The sequence below is a fragment of the Alternaria ventricosa genome (assembly GCF_023758065.1).
Source record: "Alternaria ventricosa strain BMP 2768 chromosome Unknown scaffold_34, whole genome shotgun sequence".
Lineage (NCBI taxonomy): Eukaryota > Fungi > Ascomycota > Dothideomycetes > Pleosporales > Pleosporaceae > Alternaria > Alternaria ventricosa.
The window spans coordinates 166,791-183,037 of record NW_026055714.1 but is presented as its reverse complement, the minus strand read 5'-3'; the positions used below and the strand labels follow the sequence as shown (position 1 = coordinate 183,037).

The following is a 16,247-nucleotide window of genomic DNA, read 5'->3' as shown; positions in this document are numbered from 1 at the left end:
AAAGACAGTCAGTCATCCCATCTAGACTTGTCTCGCCAGGATGAACCCTGGATCACTATCGCTTCGTTAAACTTGCCTCGCTTTCGCATCATGTCTCCTTGCATTTCCATTCCAAGGTTTGGTAGTGTTCTCGGAGGAAAACCAGGACTAGGGGCTGTTCTGTCGGGTGATTGCAGCATGATTGCATGATTTGCAGCATGCGAACATATCGCGTATCGCGCGAACGAAACGTAAACCGCGCAACAAGGGAGTTGGGAATAAGTCATGTACGCAGGAGAGGCGTAGGCCGTGTCAAATACGCAACCAACCTGCTTTCCGTCTAAACCTAAACCAGGCCGCAGCCACTACTATACTATGCTGCTTTCTGCCTGTGATGGCGCGATGCAACAACAACCCAACTAGTTAGTAACGCGCAAGATGGTGTCAGAGCCGTTCGCAGCGTGCGCCTTTCTGTCTGCACGCTTGGCGACTCTTGCAGCGGACGGCGCATCCTCGGGATGGACCTTGTTCTTTGGGGTTGATCTTCGATCGACACTCTGCGCCTGCCTTTTGACGTACACCCACGCAGTAACTTCCCTTCCGTTCGCAGCGCCGATCCGACCATGCTGCTGATCGGTCGAAACTTACGACTCGTACGAACTGCGTAGTCAAGGATACAGCCAGTCGGATTAACAATCCTGTGCTGCGTAGGCTAAGGCTGGGCTGGTGTTGTAGTGAACTTCGCCACGAGGTTGGATACAGTGCATGATCAACGTTTACATCCGAGGGGCTGATTTAACGCATTCTGGTAGGCGGCCCATGTGAGACACCACGACCTCCAGTCCAGTCAGTCACTCCCTCACACTTCTGGCTCGGGAGGCGGAATTGCAAGTATCAAGTATATTGAACAGGTTTGGTGGAGTCAACAACATGTCGGAAAGTCGGCTTGGAAATGCACATGTGGCGATAGGCCTGTAGCTAGTGTATGAAACGATGAAACGCTGCTTGAACGCCGCACTAGCTGCGCAGTCTATGCCCAGTTCTGAAGCTCGCGACGTTTGGTGTGGCACATCTTTGCGAGCCGACCGATCAATCACAGAGCGCGAGTGGGAGGCGTGGAGAGAGCAACGCCTGCGTGACTACGCAACGTGATGGGCTTGGAAGAAGCATATCGGATGCATCCTGGTAGATGAGTCTTTTTCGCGTCGAGGCAATATACTACTCTGGCAGACATGATGATGGTATTCTTGACGCGCGTTGCGTAACCTACTTGTATGTACAGAGCAACATAGCCACGGTGGCCAAGACAGCATTCGTAATGCACAGATCAACGACCTCAGTCGTTCATCCAAGCTGTCACACGGTTCGCGCCAAAGCGTCCTGCAAACCGCAGGCCCGTGGAGCCCATTGGGAAATACGAGACGATGTACCATAATAGACATACTAGTTGGGCGATAGCCGCAACGAAGGTCAAGATGGTGCTGTGGAGCTAGTCACGCGGACAGTGTCAGTAAACACAAACTATGGAGACGATAATCGATAAGGGAGGCGTGGGGGCTCGCTCTCGGGCAGCCATGAACAAGGGTCGACATGTAGCAGGGATAAATGTACTGGGGTAGGAACTTGAACTTACACCTAGAGAGAAGAAGAGTGTGAGAGCGATGCTGCCGAAGTAAGCAGCAGTGAACGGAAGCCTCGGACCAGAGATGAGGTGCTGAACTGATATTTTGTCAGCGACGGTAGTGGTGGGCTCGGATAATGAGGCTGCTTACCGTATTGCATAGGGCCCATGAGGACACCCCAAGCTGCCAAAAAGAGAACGCTTCCCATGGACCATCTGCAATCAGGCCATGGATGTTAGCGCTAACGTTCTTCAGGTGATGTGCATACGACTTGGCGTGGCAGAGTCTGGACTAGATGAAGGTTGTCTGCACCCTGCAGCGCGCCGAACCTTGGACCCGCATGATCGCTACAGAGGGTCCAGCGCCGATCTCTGGTGGCTAGAGAGTCAAGCGACTGGATTCGTGCAGGCTAACGTCCGCAGTCGGTGAGCGGAAGATGCGATCCTTGACATTGCAGATTGCATGAGTTCGCATAGCCGTGCCGAAGGACGTATGCAGTATGTGTCACTGCCTATCCGCCTTGTATGATCTCACCACTGGCGAGAAGGCTGCATGCAGGGCGCCTTTGGCTGGATACGAGGCAACATGAGAGCTGAGGACTTACAAAATGGCAAACTTGCGCGGCCTGAGCAGAAAGACAGGCGTGAACATCAGGCCAACACAGGTAGCAAACATTGCCAAGGCAGCAATGAGCAGCCCACCAAACACGAGCAATCGGTCCCACCGACTCACTGCAGGTATGGGTTAGCGGACGTAAACATGAGTCAAAGGTGTGTGCAATGCGAGGGTCCTGCATCCGAAGTGGTAACGCAGGAACTCCCTTCTGTCACATTGTCGGTTGTCGCGCGGCCGGGTACGGTTCGCAGGCAGATGACACGTTGATGCCTGTGGAATTATGGATATCTCCCCAACTAGAGGGATGCGCATTTCAAGAATGCCATCTGACAAAACATGGAAGGAAGACAAAGAACCATGGCGGTGCAGGTGAAACTAGCCCCGACCGTTGTCGTCTGATGACATCACGCGCCACAGCTATAGTGGGAGGGGTTGTAGCAGTAGGGTATATCTCAGATAAAGTGGAGATGGGGAGCGAGAGAGACGCGTAAGGAAGGTGGACGTGTTTTGCCACAGGATGCAATGGAAGACGTAGACTTACGCGCAAACCACCCCTCTTCCTCCTCTCTGCGGGTAGGCGCTGGGAGAGGGGCGCCAGGGTTGCCCTCTGTGATGGGTAGTCGAACATAGCCTCCCTCGCCGAAGGGATTCAGGTTCTGGATGCGGCCCAGGAAGGAGGGCGGCGCGGTATTGATGGGCGCGTCTGCCTCTCTCCTGCTCCAGCCGAGCGAGTTCATCGAGTCGCGGAAGGAAGCGGAGGCCATGTTGGGGAGGTGAACACGAGGTGCTAGCGGATCTGAGTATGCCCAGGTGTGAGGATGTGAGTTAGTCGGGAGAAGCTTTGGTCGAAGCCGCAGCAGGCGACACAAAGAGCCGTGGAGGTGCGAGTCTTGGTACGGCTAGCAGATAGCGGCCGTCGACCCTGGCTGGTGTATGTGTAGCTGCCTGGGCCCCGCTGCGGTGAGTGGCTTGGGCGCGTCGTGGGAGGGCACGGCAGCGGTTTGTTCGATTCGGTGCCACTGCTGCTACTGCGAAGACGGACCGGAGGATTTCGTGCAGATGATCGACCTGCGGTGTAGGAGGCAGACGGCCAATGGCAGATGTCAGACAGGCGTCTCAGATGGGACGACGGATGGGCGAGGCTTGTGACGAGGCCGCAGAGGGTGCGAAGGTGTAGCGGAAGGAGCGAAGGACCGGGGGGCGGCTGCGGCGCGTGTGATTGGGCGGCCGGCGACGCAGAGCAGGAAGGAACTCTCCGGCGTGTCGTATGCGATCCGCCTAGTCGTCGTGGTGGAGGGTGAAAGTGAAGGGCATTGAGAGTCTAGCGTCGCCTCGGTGCTCTAGCGACTAGCGCGAGATCGTCTCCCGCTGCCATGAGCCTAGCAAGCATCAAGGACCATGGCCTGGAGAACCACACACACTCTCGGCCAGTTCGGCCATGGCTGCCCTGGACTGTCGACAATGGATGACGCTTGACAGGAGCCCGAAGCCCTTTAGTGAGTCACATTGCGCGCCCTCACCCAGCGCTGCGTAGAAACCGGGTAGCTGAGACAAGATTACCTCGTTCGTGACCAAAAGAGGCCACACCTTGCTGCCGGGGTGGGCGCAGGACCGGGGTGGGCAACAGGCAGAGCCACACTCAGCGTAAGGCGGGTGAGAGATGGCGAAGAGCCGCCAGTCGAGCGAGGTGTATATTATGCGGCCGTGCCGCGTCTTACTTGTCCAATAATTCCTCTGCCCGATACGCTGTAGCTGCTCTCACTACATACTCAGTGTATGTATACCTGTGGAGTACTCCATCAATATATCTGCGGACCACCACGGGCCGAGCTTCCCTCCACTCCACGACGCCCTCATCTCTGTACGCCTATCTCTGTACGCCGCCGCACGTCATCCCCATCTTACGCACCACAACAGCGGCATCGTCTCGGCGCGCCGTGCTACTCTCTGCCGTTTCGCCGCCCTCGCTCTCGCTGGCTGCGATCCGCGTCAAACAGGCTGATTCGCCATTGCCCATAGCTGCTTGGCGCGCGCACTAGCACCACCACCTCTCTGACCGCCTTCCGGCTTAGGGCCCTCCCACACCGACGCCTCGCTTCAGCTGCCCCGTCGTCGCTCAAGAGAGAGAGAGCCGCTGCAGCCAGCGCAATATCCTCAGCCTGTGCCGCAGACAGTCGTCAAACAAGCGCACTGCAGCCCGCCTACCACGCTCCTGCTCCACCAAGACCAGGAACATCCCACCCTTGATCCCTCCCCGCCATATCCCCCGACTTCCTTCTCCATATCCCACCTCCGCTATTTTACCCACCACCACGCCCGTCGCACCAGGTCTCCTTCACAGCAAGACAACATAGTCGCCACTCGACCAGCACCTCACCTCTCCATTGCTGCCGCCTCGACCACCAAGGCAAACCTCTTTGTCCCACCCCACGCCGCGACATCCAGACCACCGCCTCCACCACCACCATCGACACCCAAGTTTGCTGCTCGTGAACCGCAGCAGCTAGCCGTCCGAACGACCTCACTCCTTCTCTCCGAGACCGAGAGACCGAGTGTTGCAGGTGCATCCCCATTGCGCCTTCCTTCAGTTGTGAGGTGAGTCAACGTCCGGCTGCTCTTTCCTTTACCACCGCCTCTCCCACTCCACCACACCTCGCTTCGGCCTGCGTCGTGAACACCACGCCGACCATACCGCGGCCGTGTGTGACGGTTTCGCTGCTTTTGTCCCCTGTACCACCATCCCCACAGTGCCGGGCTACCGCACGGCTGTCGTCCGCCGTCGCTCGCCTCGCGGGTTACCTCGCTGTGCGCCACACTCATGCAACCAACCCTTCAACCGCCCAACACTTCAGACTGCTGGACTGTGCGCTGACATATGCTCTCAGTTCGATCCCGGAACACAGCTCCGAGTTCCCTCACTCCTCCACAACCACCTCCACGCCAGCAGACCCGAACCGGTGAGCGATACTTCCCAGAACGACATCTCTTGCATACAGAACATGGCACTAACGTCTTCTGCGCAGACAAACACTAGCCTCCTCTGCCCCAGATCAGAGGCTTGCTCGTCTCTATCAGGCGTCACTAGCCAGGCCTCTCAGCTTGCTCGCACTGTCCTTGTGCACACCAGATAGCAAGCATCTGCCAGGGTCCTTATAGCGACACAGACCGCCTCGTGCTGCAATCATCCTGCAAGCTGCGAGCGCGATCCTTAGTCACTTGCTTAGATCGACGACAGATCGTTTCAGATCATACACATCCACATTCCTGGAATACTGCAACCCACAGTAATGCCAAAGCCTAGTAAGTACGCCTTTGTGACGTTCCCCACTCTGCACCGTCATGAGAACGGCGCTAGAGTGCATCCATTTCCTATATCAGACTCTCCTCTCTCCTCCCCTTCCCGGCACTTCCTCTTCCGTCATTTCCAACGTCAATTTCTATCATGTACTACGAGACCATACTGACTGTCCCTCAAGCGGACGCTCTCTTCACTCCTCCCTCTTCTTACTCTCCTCAAAAGCCGATTGCGAGGCTGGACCTTGGCTTCGACTCTCCCTCTGACGACGTGCTAGACGCTGATATCTTCAACATGACTGGCACAGGATCACCTCAACCATACATCAAAGAAGAAGTCGACGAGATGTCTTTCAACCAACGCTTCCTCGGTCACAACGGCCTTGACATGAACCACCAATACGCTAACGCTCAGTTCGCTGGGCACGAGAATGCCAATGGCATCAACCCCTCTGAGCTCAACATGAGCGGGAGCATGATGGGCAACCACTTCGCCGGCAACAGCTACATGCAGGGCGGAGCAGGTATCGCCGACGACGAACTTGCCGAGTCACTTGGCACTTTCGAACAACAACCAGGCTTCAACAACTTTGCCCAAGAGCAGGTCGGCCAGCAAGACTACTACCACAGTCACACCAACAACCCAAGCATGAACCAGGTCTACTCAAATACCCCAGACGACCTGCCCATCCACAGCCCTTTCAACCACCCTGGCAACTTCGACTTCAACCAGTACCAATCAGTACCACAGAGGATGAACTTCCCTGGCAGCATGCCCAGTGGATCCATGCGCCAGCGTATCACCATGAGCCGGACTGGTTCTGACAGCCGTGCTCCCATGTCACCAAAGACCCCTGCCATGGCTGGTCTCCACCTCGGCACGCCAGACTCTGGCAACTTTACTCAGCCAATCATGACCAACATGCACCGCCATCAAAAGAGCGTGTCTGGCCAGTGGGACGGCACTCCCGGAAGTGCGCACTCATGGATCGACTCGCCCACCGCGTCGCCCCACCAGGGTACCATGCACCACCAGCAGATCACCGATGTCCTGCATTCCGGCAAGCACAACTCACTACCTGCCAAGGTCGATATTGGCCAGAACGCAGATGCCAAGAAGCGCCGGCGTCGGGAGTCTCACAACTTGGTCGAGCGTCGCCGACGGGACAACATCAACGAGCGCATTCACGACTTGTCTCGTCTTGTACCTCAGCATCGCCTCGAGGACGAGAAGATCCGCAAGCACATCAACAATAATGGCCCCTTGTCACCTACCATGGGCGCCACTGGCATGTCACCTCCACAAGCAACGTCACTTCTCGCTGGTGGCAATGGAAGGCGGGCCGCTGGTAACATTACACAGGGACTGCCCATCGAGGAGAAAGACAAGGGCCCGAACAAGGGTGACATTCTCAACGGTGCTGTCAGCTGGACTCGCGATCTTATGTGGATGCTGTCCAAGAAGCTTCAAGAGTGTGACGAGCTAGCTGCACGACTTCAACAAGCCACTGGCGAAGAGTGGGTCACCGAACAGACCGAAGACGAGAAGCGCATGAAGACCGAGATCCTCGAGGCTCTTGAGAAGAACGGCTCGGGTACCTTCCGATACTCGCGAGGCCCTGGCTCCGGACTCCGAGTGCCTAAGCACACTAACTTGGCCGGTGAACCTATCAGTGGCGCATCTCCACAGAGTCTTAGCCCAGGCATGCAGAGTACCGGTAGTGGTTCTGGATCGAACCAGCAGCAGTACTGGTCTAGTCTCAAAGAGGAGGATGAGTACGGCATGGACATGAACTGATCCAAAGCCTACTAGCTGTCTCTGTTCTTCCGGCCTTTTTATCTCGTTGTCGATTCCTTCACTATGATACCCCGCGATACCCCGCACCCGTTCCTGCATCCTGCTTGATGCATACGCTAGAGCTGCTACAATGAGGCTAAAGACACCTCACATCGGTCGACCATTCCTCGGCATGTCGTCGCCCGCGCGCGTACCGTCTCTGCTGGCCAAGGACGGATGAAGCTCTCGCCTGCATCAAAGCACTTCCCATTTCGTTGCATAATATGTTCTACCCCTCCGTGGCACATCATCACCCTGGTTTCCCGCTCATCATCACCCGAGCTTAGCCTACCAACCGGAGCACGAAGGTCTTCGGCGCTTCGGTATTCGACACTCTCCGTACACGGCGGTCTCACTCCTTCTGGCAGCTCTGCGACTCGCTTTCCTTCATCTATTTACATCTTTCTCGCATGTATGTGGCGTGTCACGGTTGTTTACCTGCAGTTTTGCACATCACCACTCTTGTCTTCTTTAATGACGGTTTTGTTTACGGGAGGCACATGTAAGCATGGTCGGCGCGTTTCGGATTGTTGGCGTTCTACGGTGTCAGCACTTATGTTGGTGGGAAGAGAATGATAGATGCAGAAGACGTTCGGATAACGCTTGCTATGGTTACGATGGGCCTATGGGATTTCTTGCTACTGCGCGTTCTGCCTTTTAGTTCATGGGCTCTGGTATGGGCCGATTGGTCCGAGATACAATTTCATCTACATCAATAACCCCGTCTTTCATGCCTTGTCGAGTGAGGTGAAGTTAGTTGAGCCGCGACTAACCCTGTCCATTCGGCGGTGGAGGCGACCGCCACAGTCCTCCCGTCAGGCAGCCAGTGTGGAGGACGACAAGGTCCACAAAAGCAACATTCCGAATTCTTGCGTCTTTACCACGCCTCTCCCGTGTCTCAGCCTCATGGCGTTCACAGTCCTTAGATACGAGCAAAATCGCCATTGCCGCCGCCTCTTTCACGCAATCTCCAAGATTGCGCAAAGACTGTGTGATACACGGACTAACTTGGTCAGCTAAGCTGTGGCGTCGGCGCCATATTGATAGCGCTGGATCTCGTACAACAATACCGTATCTAGGGCTTATGGGAAAGTGGGAAAGTAGGGGAAAAGCAAATCTAGCCCGCCCGCATCCGACGCCATCTCAACGGCTACTGAAGGGATAAAAAAGACAAAAAAGCAATTTGGCAAGATCACGTCCGAAGAAAGGTTCCGGAGGATGAGACCGGGTGTTTGGTTGTTTCGGGTGGTGGGGTGAGTCGTGAACGGTGGAGGATGTGGAATGAGATATGGGTGTGTGTGTATGGGTAATGAGTAGTAGGACATGCAGGTGACGAGAAGAAGAAACAACAGCTTGGCTTGGCTGGTTGGTTGGTTGGGTTGGGTCGGGATGACTTGGAAGGGGACGGGGGAAGTTTGATTGCGCATTCCCATACGTTTGATGCGGACGAGGTAGTTCGGTAGAAAACGCAAGTCCACCATGCACGCATTCCACAGCCGCTCCTATCCACAGCTTAAGCTCAACCTTCAGGGATCAGATAGAAAACATGTAAGTATCCCGGCCGACATTCCCACCAACCAAACCCTCCCTCGCAATCCCCTCATCACAAAAGCCATACCCATGCCATGCACTCCGTTCCGACACGAAACACCTATATCCCCCCTTCATATACCCCGTCCTGCGTCCCCGCCATTCCTGCCGGCAGATCACCCCCATGCCAATATGCTTACACGCACGCTACGATCGGTCTGCAAAACGGCCTCGGGTCCCGCAGCCAATCAGCTGCCTACGTCCTTACCACGTCCTTCGCCCACGATGCAGTGTCATCCAATCGAGGGGGTCCGTGTCCATGGCGAATGGAGTATGCGCAATATGCAGGCAACCGTATATATACGCGAAACAAACGGACAACGGATGGGGCTGTAAGGAGATGTAAAAGCCGTTGCTACTGGGGGTAGAGTTGGGGTAGAGCAGGGACGTGGAATGGAATGGAATGGGATCAACCGGCGAGGGAACCTTGTCGCGGTATTGCTACACAATGGTATTGCGTCTATAAGGGGTATAGCCCTATCCCCGTCGTTTGACGGAACAAGGAGAGGGGATGGGGGGCACGATCGGTGTTGAGGGGGTTTTGGTTGTGACATTGCAAGGGAGTCGGCAGGTGGGCTTGGGATGTTGGGATCGGTACTGACATCTGTCGTGTAACATGCGTACGTACGCACGCTAGTGTGGATAGCTGTGTTCTGGTAGTTCATAGTAAGGTATGTTATAGTATGATAGCATGCACAGTTATGCCGTTGTAGTCGCTAGTGCGCATAGTCAGTATAGCTGGCATAACACTGCGCATGCATGCGGATCATGTTCAGCAAACGAGGCCGACGTGGTCTCATACCACTTCAGCCCGTAATCTCCTCGTCGCAAAAGATACACGATGCCTTGCGCAACGCCAAACCCGCACTCGCCCGTCTCTCATGCCCTCCCACAGGAAAGTGAGAAGCCCATCTGCCACCGACGTCACGGTACGAACCCCCCGTAGACACAACCACACTGTTTCAGTGGCAGAAACAGCAGTAGCGCGAAAACAAAGTGTTCATGGCGCTACCAACGACGCGCATCGCACATGTTCAGATAGCCGGACTATTCAGCAGGGTAGATGGGCGTTGAGTAAGTCACCGTGCCCCCATCGGCAGTGTCAGCTAGCCGGCTGTACGACGGTTACACCCCCCTATCTGCAGAGCAGCGCCGTTTCCTAGATCTAGGTTTTGCGGGGGATGACTTGCAGGTCTCGGTTGAAGATCGGGTCTGACGGTTGCCACTGCAGGATGACGAGGGAAGGTGATCGATGGGAATGTGTAGCGGTGAACAAGGTGTATTTGCGCCGCTATCTTATCGAGGTTCTACAAAGAACGATGTGATTCAGATAGACCTGCAGTGTTATCTGCACTGCCTTGTCTTTCATCGGATCTGTTGTGGCGCGCCCGGGTATCACCAGTATCCTCGGTGTTTACAGCATCTGCCAAGCTGTCATGGGCATTCCTTGTTGTGTCCAAGTTGCTTGTATTTGTGCCTTTCGCGGAGATGGGTGCCAATGCCGCCGATCCGACCTTCCCCTTGTCTCACTATATGCTTTGCCGTCCTGGTCCAGGGCATCCTCTCAATGTCACCTGTCGAATCTGCAGTCTCGCTGCAGGGCGCGCATGGGGCGTGCTCACACATGCGCATGTGCGTCATTTGGCATGTCGACGGTTTTCGGAAAGAAGAGTGGAGACGTATTCCGAGGGGTCTATGTGAGCCATGTTCTCCGGATGCTACCGAACTGTTGAACGCGTGATCTTTGTCCTTCGCTCAAACAGTGACCCGTTACCTAAGCTCCGCGAGGGTGGTTTTGGCCGTTGGGTTGCGATGGTTGAGATGCGTTTGCAGCGTTGGTGGCAGGGCCGTCACTGTCTTCGCCGAAGCCCAAGTTCTTGAACGAATCCGGAGCCATCAGATTCCTAATGCGGTGATAATAGTCAGCCATATGCTCATTCTATGAGGGGAAACAATCGGAGCGAGAGGAAGGATGCACGACTTCACAGATGCTACTGTGATTACATGACGGAATGGCGTGGAAAGCTAATGGGAAGATAGGCGGCGCAGCATGTTTGTATCGCGGTCCAGTGATGCCCTCCTCAAGACAAAGTAGATGATGGTACATACCGATCCATGCGACAAGAGAGGTATGACTTGGAGAGGCCGCGGCACTCGGGGTCATTGGTCCCACGATGCGACTTGATGCATCGGAGGTACGAGAGCATAATATCCTTGCATTCTCCTGAAATGCAGTGTCAGCGGATTGTTTGTATGAATAGCAATGACGGTTCGGTGTCGAGACGGTTCGATTGGTTCAATGGGACGTGAAAGTGGACGTAAAGGGTTTGTGAAGCGTACCATCATGGTCGAGAGGAAAGGAGCCGCGCTCTGGCCTGAAGGGGAGCGATTGTAAGCACAGCGAACCGCAAGATGGGAAGAGGCTGCCATGTTCTCTAGGTCTTTCGGGGACCGCAACGAGGCATGCGCATTGAGGAAATGACTTACGGATTCGGCTTCTGGACCTTTTGCCCAAGTCCGGCGCCTCCAAAGTTGCTCATAGCGGTCAGGAATCGGCTGAATTCTTTGACAGAATAGACTTCGGGAGTCCGTGGGGTAGTAGTCTGGCTTGATGGTCGTGTGGAAGGATGGTGACTGCAGTGAAGTGAGGGTCAGATAAACTTAGCGCGATCGGCCTCGTTCGGTGGCCAGTGCTGCAACCTCGGGATGACGTGCCTTGTGCATCGCGCTGCAGGGCAGGTCGACACCACAACATCTCCACTACACTTGCATCCTAAGCCAAACTATTATGATCAAGTTCATTTCATTGTGCGATGGTTGATGTCGACCTGCTTCCACTCTAATGCCTGAATTCCCATCGAGCTAGACAATAGCATGCAGTTTGGCTCTCTAGCCCATCCCACAATCCATCTCCAACGCGTATCTCAAGCCATCGTGACCCTCCTAGTCGTCACAATCTACACACTCTCCTCAGCACCCTCATCGCCCGCCATTCTCATCCCCAGAAGCCTTTGCGTCCTTGCCAATTTTAAGCTTCGCCATCTTCTCAAGCCTATCTAACTGCTCATTGAATCCCTGATAAATCTTCTCCATCATCTTGAGATTCCGCATCTCCGCATGGTACCCATCCCAGATCTTCTGTATCTTCTTCAACTCTTGAAGAGCCTCCTCTTTCTTCTCCCGCGGGCTTTGCAGTTCCTGGCGTTTCCGCTCTTCCTCGTCGAAGATGTTGGGGCCTTCTTCGTCGTCGAGGCACCGGGGTCCGTCCCAGCGGGCGCAAAGAGACTTGTCTTCTGCTGTTTGGACGTAGGCACCTGATAAGTGGGTTAGTACAATGGGTTGTGGAATTCTGACGAGGGGTAATGCGATCAGCGCAGGGTGCATACTTGTCTTGGCAACTGCGCGTTGCGCGATAGGCATAGGCCTGCGGTGGTCATTGTAGACCCATTGCTCGTGTGCGACAGCGGAAGCGGCGAAGAGGCCGGCGACTGCAGCCAAGATGGTGGTGAACTTCATGGTGTTGAGGAAATGTCTTGCTGGTTTCGGTCTTGATGTGGTTGGGTATGAAATGCAGCTGTGAAGACCTTTTATGAGAAGGTATGTGTTTGAGAAAAGCGCAGAGATGAAGACACGGATGATTTATATCACAATGTGGCCCTGATGTTTCCGCGGTACCGCATATCCAAATTTGTTTGCGCGACCAATCCTTCTTCAGCAGGAGATAATCAAGCCTACTCTACCATAGAACGCGCGAAAGCGGGTCAGTCACAATCACTGTTTTACATATCATCGGGCGAGCCGTGTTGGCTACTACGGCTATATTTGTGAATTTGTCCCTACTTACAAGAACTCCTACGCATGCCTTTGCGGTGGGTCAAACCACTGAAATTCTTTTGTGCTAACAACCGCCGTGCGATCAATTTTTGCGATTTCATCACCGGTGGCTTGGAAAACCATGGTACTACAGTGTTCTATTCAACCAACAGGCAGTCTCGTAACAAGTGAGGAATGGGTAGGGACCACCATAGCCATGGCGATTAGTCGTTTCACACGACTTCGCTGCTTGCAAGGGGAACAGAGCTCTCAATCATCACAACCATACCTAGGTAGCACTTTCATAGAGCGTTGCAATGAACAAGCAACGTTGGGAAGCGTTCCCATAATAATTCGTGAGTGACATAACGCGGTTTGAGAGACCTAACGCCCGACACGCAAGTAGATGCAGTCCTGATCTGCCTGTACACTTTATCAGTATACAGCAAATGTCTTGCTTTAATGTTGAAGGTGCAGAATTGGATACATGTTATTGGCACTTCTGTTATGATATTACTGAAAAAGAAGCAAGCCTGAGATGGAAAAACCTATTCTCGCGGAAGGCTAAGTGAGCAACCTCCATCTTCACTCAAATACCCCATAAGCTATGCTAGCTATGCACGAGTCTCTACAACGAGAAGAACTACATATCTGATGCTCACGTTTAGTTAGCGCGAGAACACGTTGCGCAGAGGTAAACAGCGAATACCACCACTTAGTTCCACATCATGCTACAATTGACAGAGCCGGCACACCCTTCTCAGCTAGAACAATTTCCCAGCAAGCCCATTCCTCACGGCCACTCCGGATCCTCCCTCCTCCTAAAGCACGCCACAAACTTCAATCCCTTATTCCGCTCCACCTTCTTCCCCTCCTCAGTCTCACTCCTCATCAGCCTAACACACTCATCCATACCCACGCCCTCAACCCCATCCACCATCTCCCCCTCCTCAAACACCCTCTCCACCCGCTCGAAACACGGATGACGCTCAAAATGCCCCTTCATCCACTCATGCAGATCCTGCACGTCTGTGATCGTGTACACGACCCCACCCGGCCTCAATACGTATGCATACTCTGAGTTTAGCGTGTAGGACACGATGCGCGCCTTATGTTTCCGCTGTTTAAAATGCGGATCCGGGAAACACAAGAAGATTTTCTCGAGTTGGTGTTTTTGGAAGAAGTTGGGCAGGAATTTCATAGTGTTTGCGCGGATGCAGGAGGTGTTTTGGTAGAGCTGCGAAGTGGAGGCGTTTTGGACGCGGAGGGCGCGGACTTTTTCTTGCACGTATTCTGTTACTGATGTGCGGATTTCCATGCCTGTGGGTTCGTGTTAGTTTGGGGATGGCTGCTTGTGGTCTTGTGTACTTGTGTGGTGAACGAGGTGGCGACAATGGATGGGGTACTGACCAAGTATTAATGTATCGGGGAACTTTGGTGCGAGGGCGAAGAGTAGGCCTCCGAAGCCGCATCCTATGTCTGCTATTTCGACATTCTTTGATATCGCATTTGCTTCCCGTTGCTCTTCTATGCTCATATCATGTGACTCATTCTGGCCTTCTTCCGTCTCTTTCTTAGGTTGTTTGGCGTACAAGGGGTATAGACTCGCCCAGTCCATGTCTGCGGGGCTCTTGGGGCTGCATCATGTTAGATCCATTTCTCATCAAAGACTAAGCCTTCTTACTAGGTGAGCGAGTGATCTGAGAATGGATTCGCATGGGCGCGCTGCCTGTAGAACCTCTTCTTGGGCATGGCGCCCTGCTGCTCCTCCGTCTGCAGCGACTTCTTGTACTCCTCGCGCTTTGTGCGCTTTGCTGTTTCGCCTGGCATGGTGACTTTGGTATACGCAATTAACAGATATGTAAGGAAGTAGGGTCAAAGGTAGATGCACAGGTGCTGAGGTAATAGTCGATTAGCTGCGTATCACGAATCAAGCGAGTTTTTCGCTAGCGCCAGGGTCTCTGGTCCACCACATCTGCAGCAACACAGCAAACAGCCGTTCGCGCAGCGATCTACTGCTTGTACGACAGAGCGTAGCGTGACGTAATTCGACCTGCATGTCTCAAAGACGTTACTACAAAAAGCCCGACGACCTTGGCACCCTGCATACGGTCCGTGGGAAGAAAAATCGATACAAGAAGACAATCCCAGGTGTGCGCCCAAATGCTAATCCATATCCAATGCCCAGTCATTCTCGTTCAGTCATCAACATTATCGAAATTCAATCGCGCCTTGACACCCAAAATCTTGGATGTGCTTCAAATTGAGCTTCTGGAATCTGGGCAGTGTTAGCATACGACCATCTTGGCTGGGATGTCAAACTCACTTCTCGCTCTTAGCATGGAAGTAGATGCCCTCGATGCCGCCCGAGAGCTGATTGAAGCAGATGTAGTAGAAGCCTTCAAAACTCGCGCCGTTTATGGTCCTCACTCGGTGATCTGGCACGAGGAAGTACTCCTTCCACCGCATGAAGAGGTGTTCCTTCTGGTTCAGCTCCTTCGACACCTGCTCCTGACGCGCAGAGTACTTAGCAATCGGCTTGTATGCGTCGAACCGCCCCCAGTGTTGCCGGTCGACCTTTTCGTTGGAGCCCCATTCCGGATGCTGTGTAATGAAGGTGTATTTGCTTCCGATGATCTCGCCTTCGAAGTACGTCGTCAGACTTGGGTGGTCTTCCGTTAAACCTGTGGGCGTGTTAGTCTACAAGCTCTACTGGCACTGCGAAGATGTGTGCGCACCTTTGATGCGCAAGTATCCACACATGAAGGACTCGCGCATGTCGACATGTTTTATATCGACTTCGACGTCATACTGCTGGCGGTCGGAGGTTTGGGTGCCCACGAAGCGACTGCCGGGCCGAAGGAGGGACGAGGATGTGTTGGGTAGGAACTGCATCGGCATTAGCAACGTCTACTTTGCGCATTGCTGTGCATGCATGCTGGTCTGACGTACCCTATGCGCAGGGAATGGGGATGATAGATGGCTGGCGAGTAGCGAAGTTGGCGCAGCGGGAGAAAGCGGCGAGACGTGAGAGGTGCGTTGCTCTTCAGTGCCGTCGTCTGTCGCCGTCATAGGCGTGGGAATGTCTCTGGTGGGCGAGTCTCTGTCGGTGCTGGGCAGCTTGGTCTGGATATCGTCGGGCGCCTGGGTATGCTCGCGCGAGTTTTGTGGAGACGGAGTGGGCTGCTGCATGGGAACATCGGGCACGGCGCTGGCATTGCTGTCGTCGTGGGCGCCCCGTGTCTCATTCAATTCGTGGGTCGCGATAACGCGCGATTCCTCGGGTGGACAAGTCGGGCGGCCAGCGATGCTCTCGTGCTCCACCGGCGAGACCATGGCTTCATCATCCGGCGTCGGCATGGTCCGATAGCAGGTGCGACGAGACTACAGCGAAGGTGCGAGGCGATTATACATGGGACGGGTGGGGATGAATGTGCGATTATACAATAGAGCCCTGCGGAAGCCAGAAGCGTGGCGATGGGGAAGAATGCATGCTG

At 54.4% G+C, this 16,247-nt stretch overlaps 5 protein-coding genes across 5 annotated transcripts; 1 reads left to right on the top strand and 4 right to left on the bottom strand.

Moving 5' to 3' along the window:
- Nucleotides 1-1,315: 1,315 nt before the first annotated feature.
- Nucleotides 1,316-2,980, bottom strand: J4E93_010724 (uncharacterized protein; the record flags this gene model as incomplete). Its single annotated transcript, XM_049348601.1, has 5 exons — nt 1,316-1,468; nt 1,613-1,698; nt 1,752-1,816; nt 2,206-2,332; nt 2,758-2,980. The coding sequence occupies 5 exons, from the start codon at nt 2,978-2,980 to the stop codon at nt 1,316-1,318; spliced, it is 654 nt and encodes a 217-aa protein (XP_049194289.1).
- Nucleotides 2,981-5,658: 2,678 nt separating this feature from the next.
- On the top strand, nt 5,659-7,308 carry J4E93_010723 (uncharacterized protein; the record flags this gene model as incomplete). Its single annotated transcript, XM_049348600.1, has 1 exon — nt 5,659-7,308. One exon carries the CDS (start codon nt 5,659-5,661, stop codon nt 7,306-7,308), a length of 1,650 nt encoding a protein of 549 aa, XP_049194288.1.
- Nucleotides 7,309-11,916: 4,608 nt separating this feature from the next.
- Nucleotides 11,917-12,453, bottom strand: J4E93_010722 (uncharacterized protein; the record flags this gene model as incomplete). The annotated part of the gene is made up of 2 exons (XM_049348599.1): nt 11,917-12,251; nt 12,324-12,453. 2 exons carry the CDS (start codon nt 12,451-12,453, stop codon nt 11,917-11,919), a joined length of 465 nt encoding a protein of 154 aa, XP_049194287.1.
- A 1,090-nt stretch (nt 12,454-13,543) lies between these two features.
- TRM8 (tRNA (guanine-N(7)-)-methyltransferase (tRNA(m7G46)-methyltransferase)) lies at nt 13,544-14,580 on the bottom strand (the record flags this gene model as incomplete). Its single annotated transcript, XM_049348598.1, has 3 exons — nt 13,544-14,070; nt 14,161-14,387; nt 14,435-14,580. 3 exons carry the CDS (start codon nt 14,578-14,580, stop codon nt 13,544-13,546), a joined length of 900 nt encoding a protein of 299 aa, XP_049194286.1.
- A 381-nt stretch (nt 14,581-14,961) lies between these two features.
- J4E93_010720 (uncharacterized protein) lies at nt 14,962-16,110 on the bottom strand (the record flags this gene model as incomplete). The annotated part of the gene is made up of 4 exons (XM_049348597.1): nt 14,962-15,028; nt 15,077-15,434; nt 15,489-15,639; nt 15,703-16,110. 4 exons carry the CDS (start codon nt 16,108-16,110, stop codon nt 14,962-14,964), a joined length of 984 nt encoding a protein of 327 aa, XP_049194285.1.
- Between the last annotated feature and the right edge of the window lie 137 nt (nt 16,111-16,247).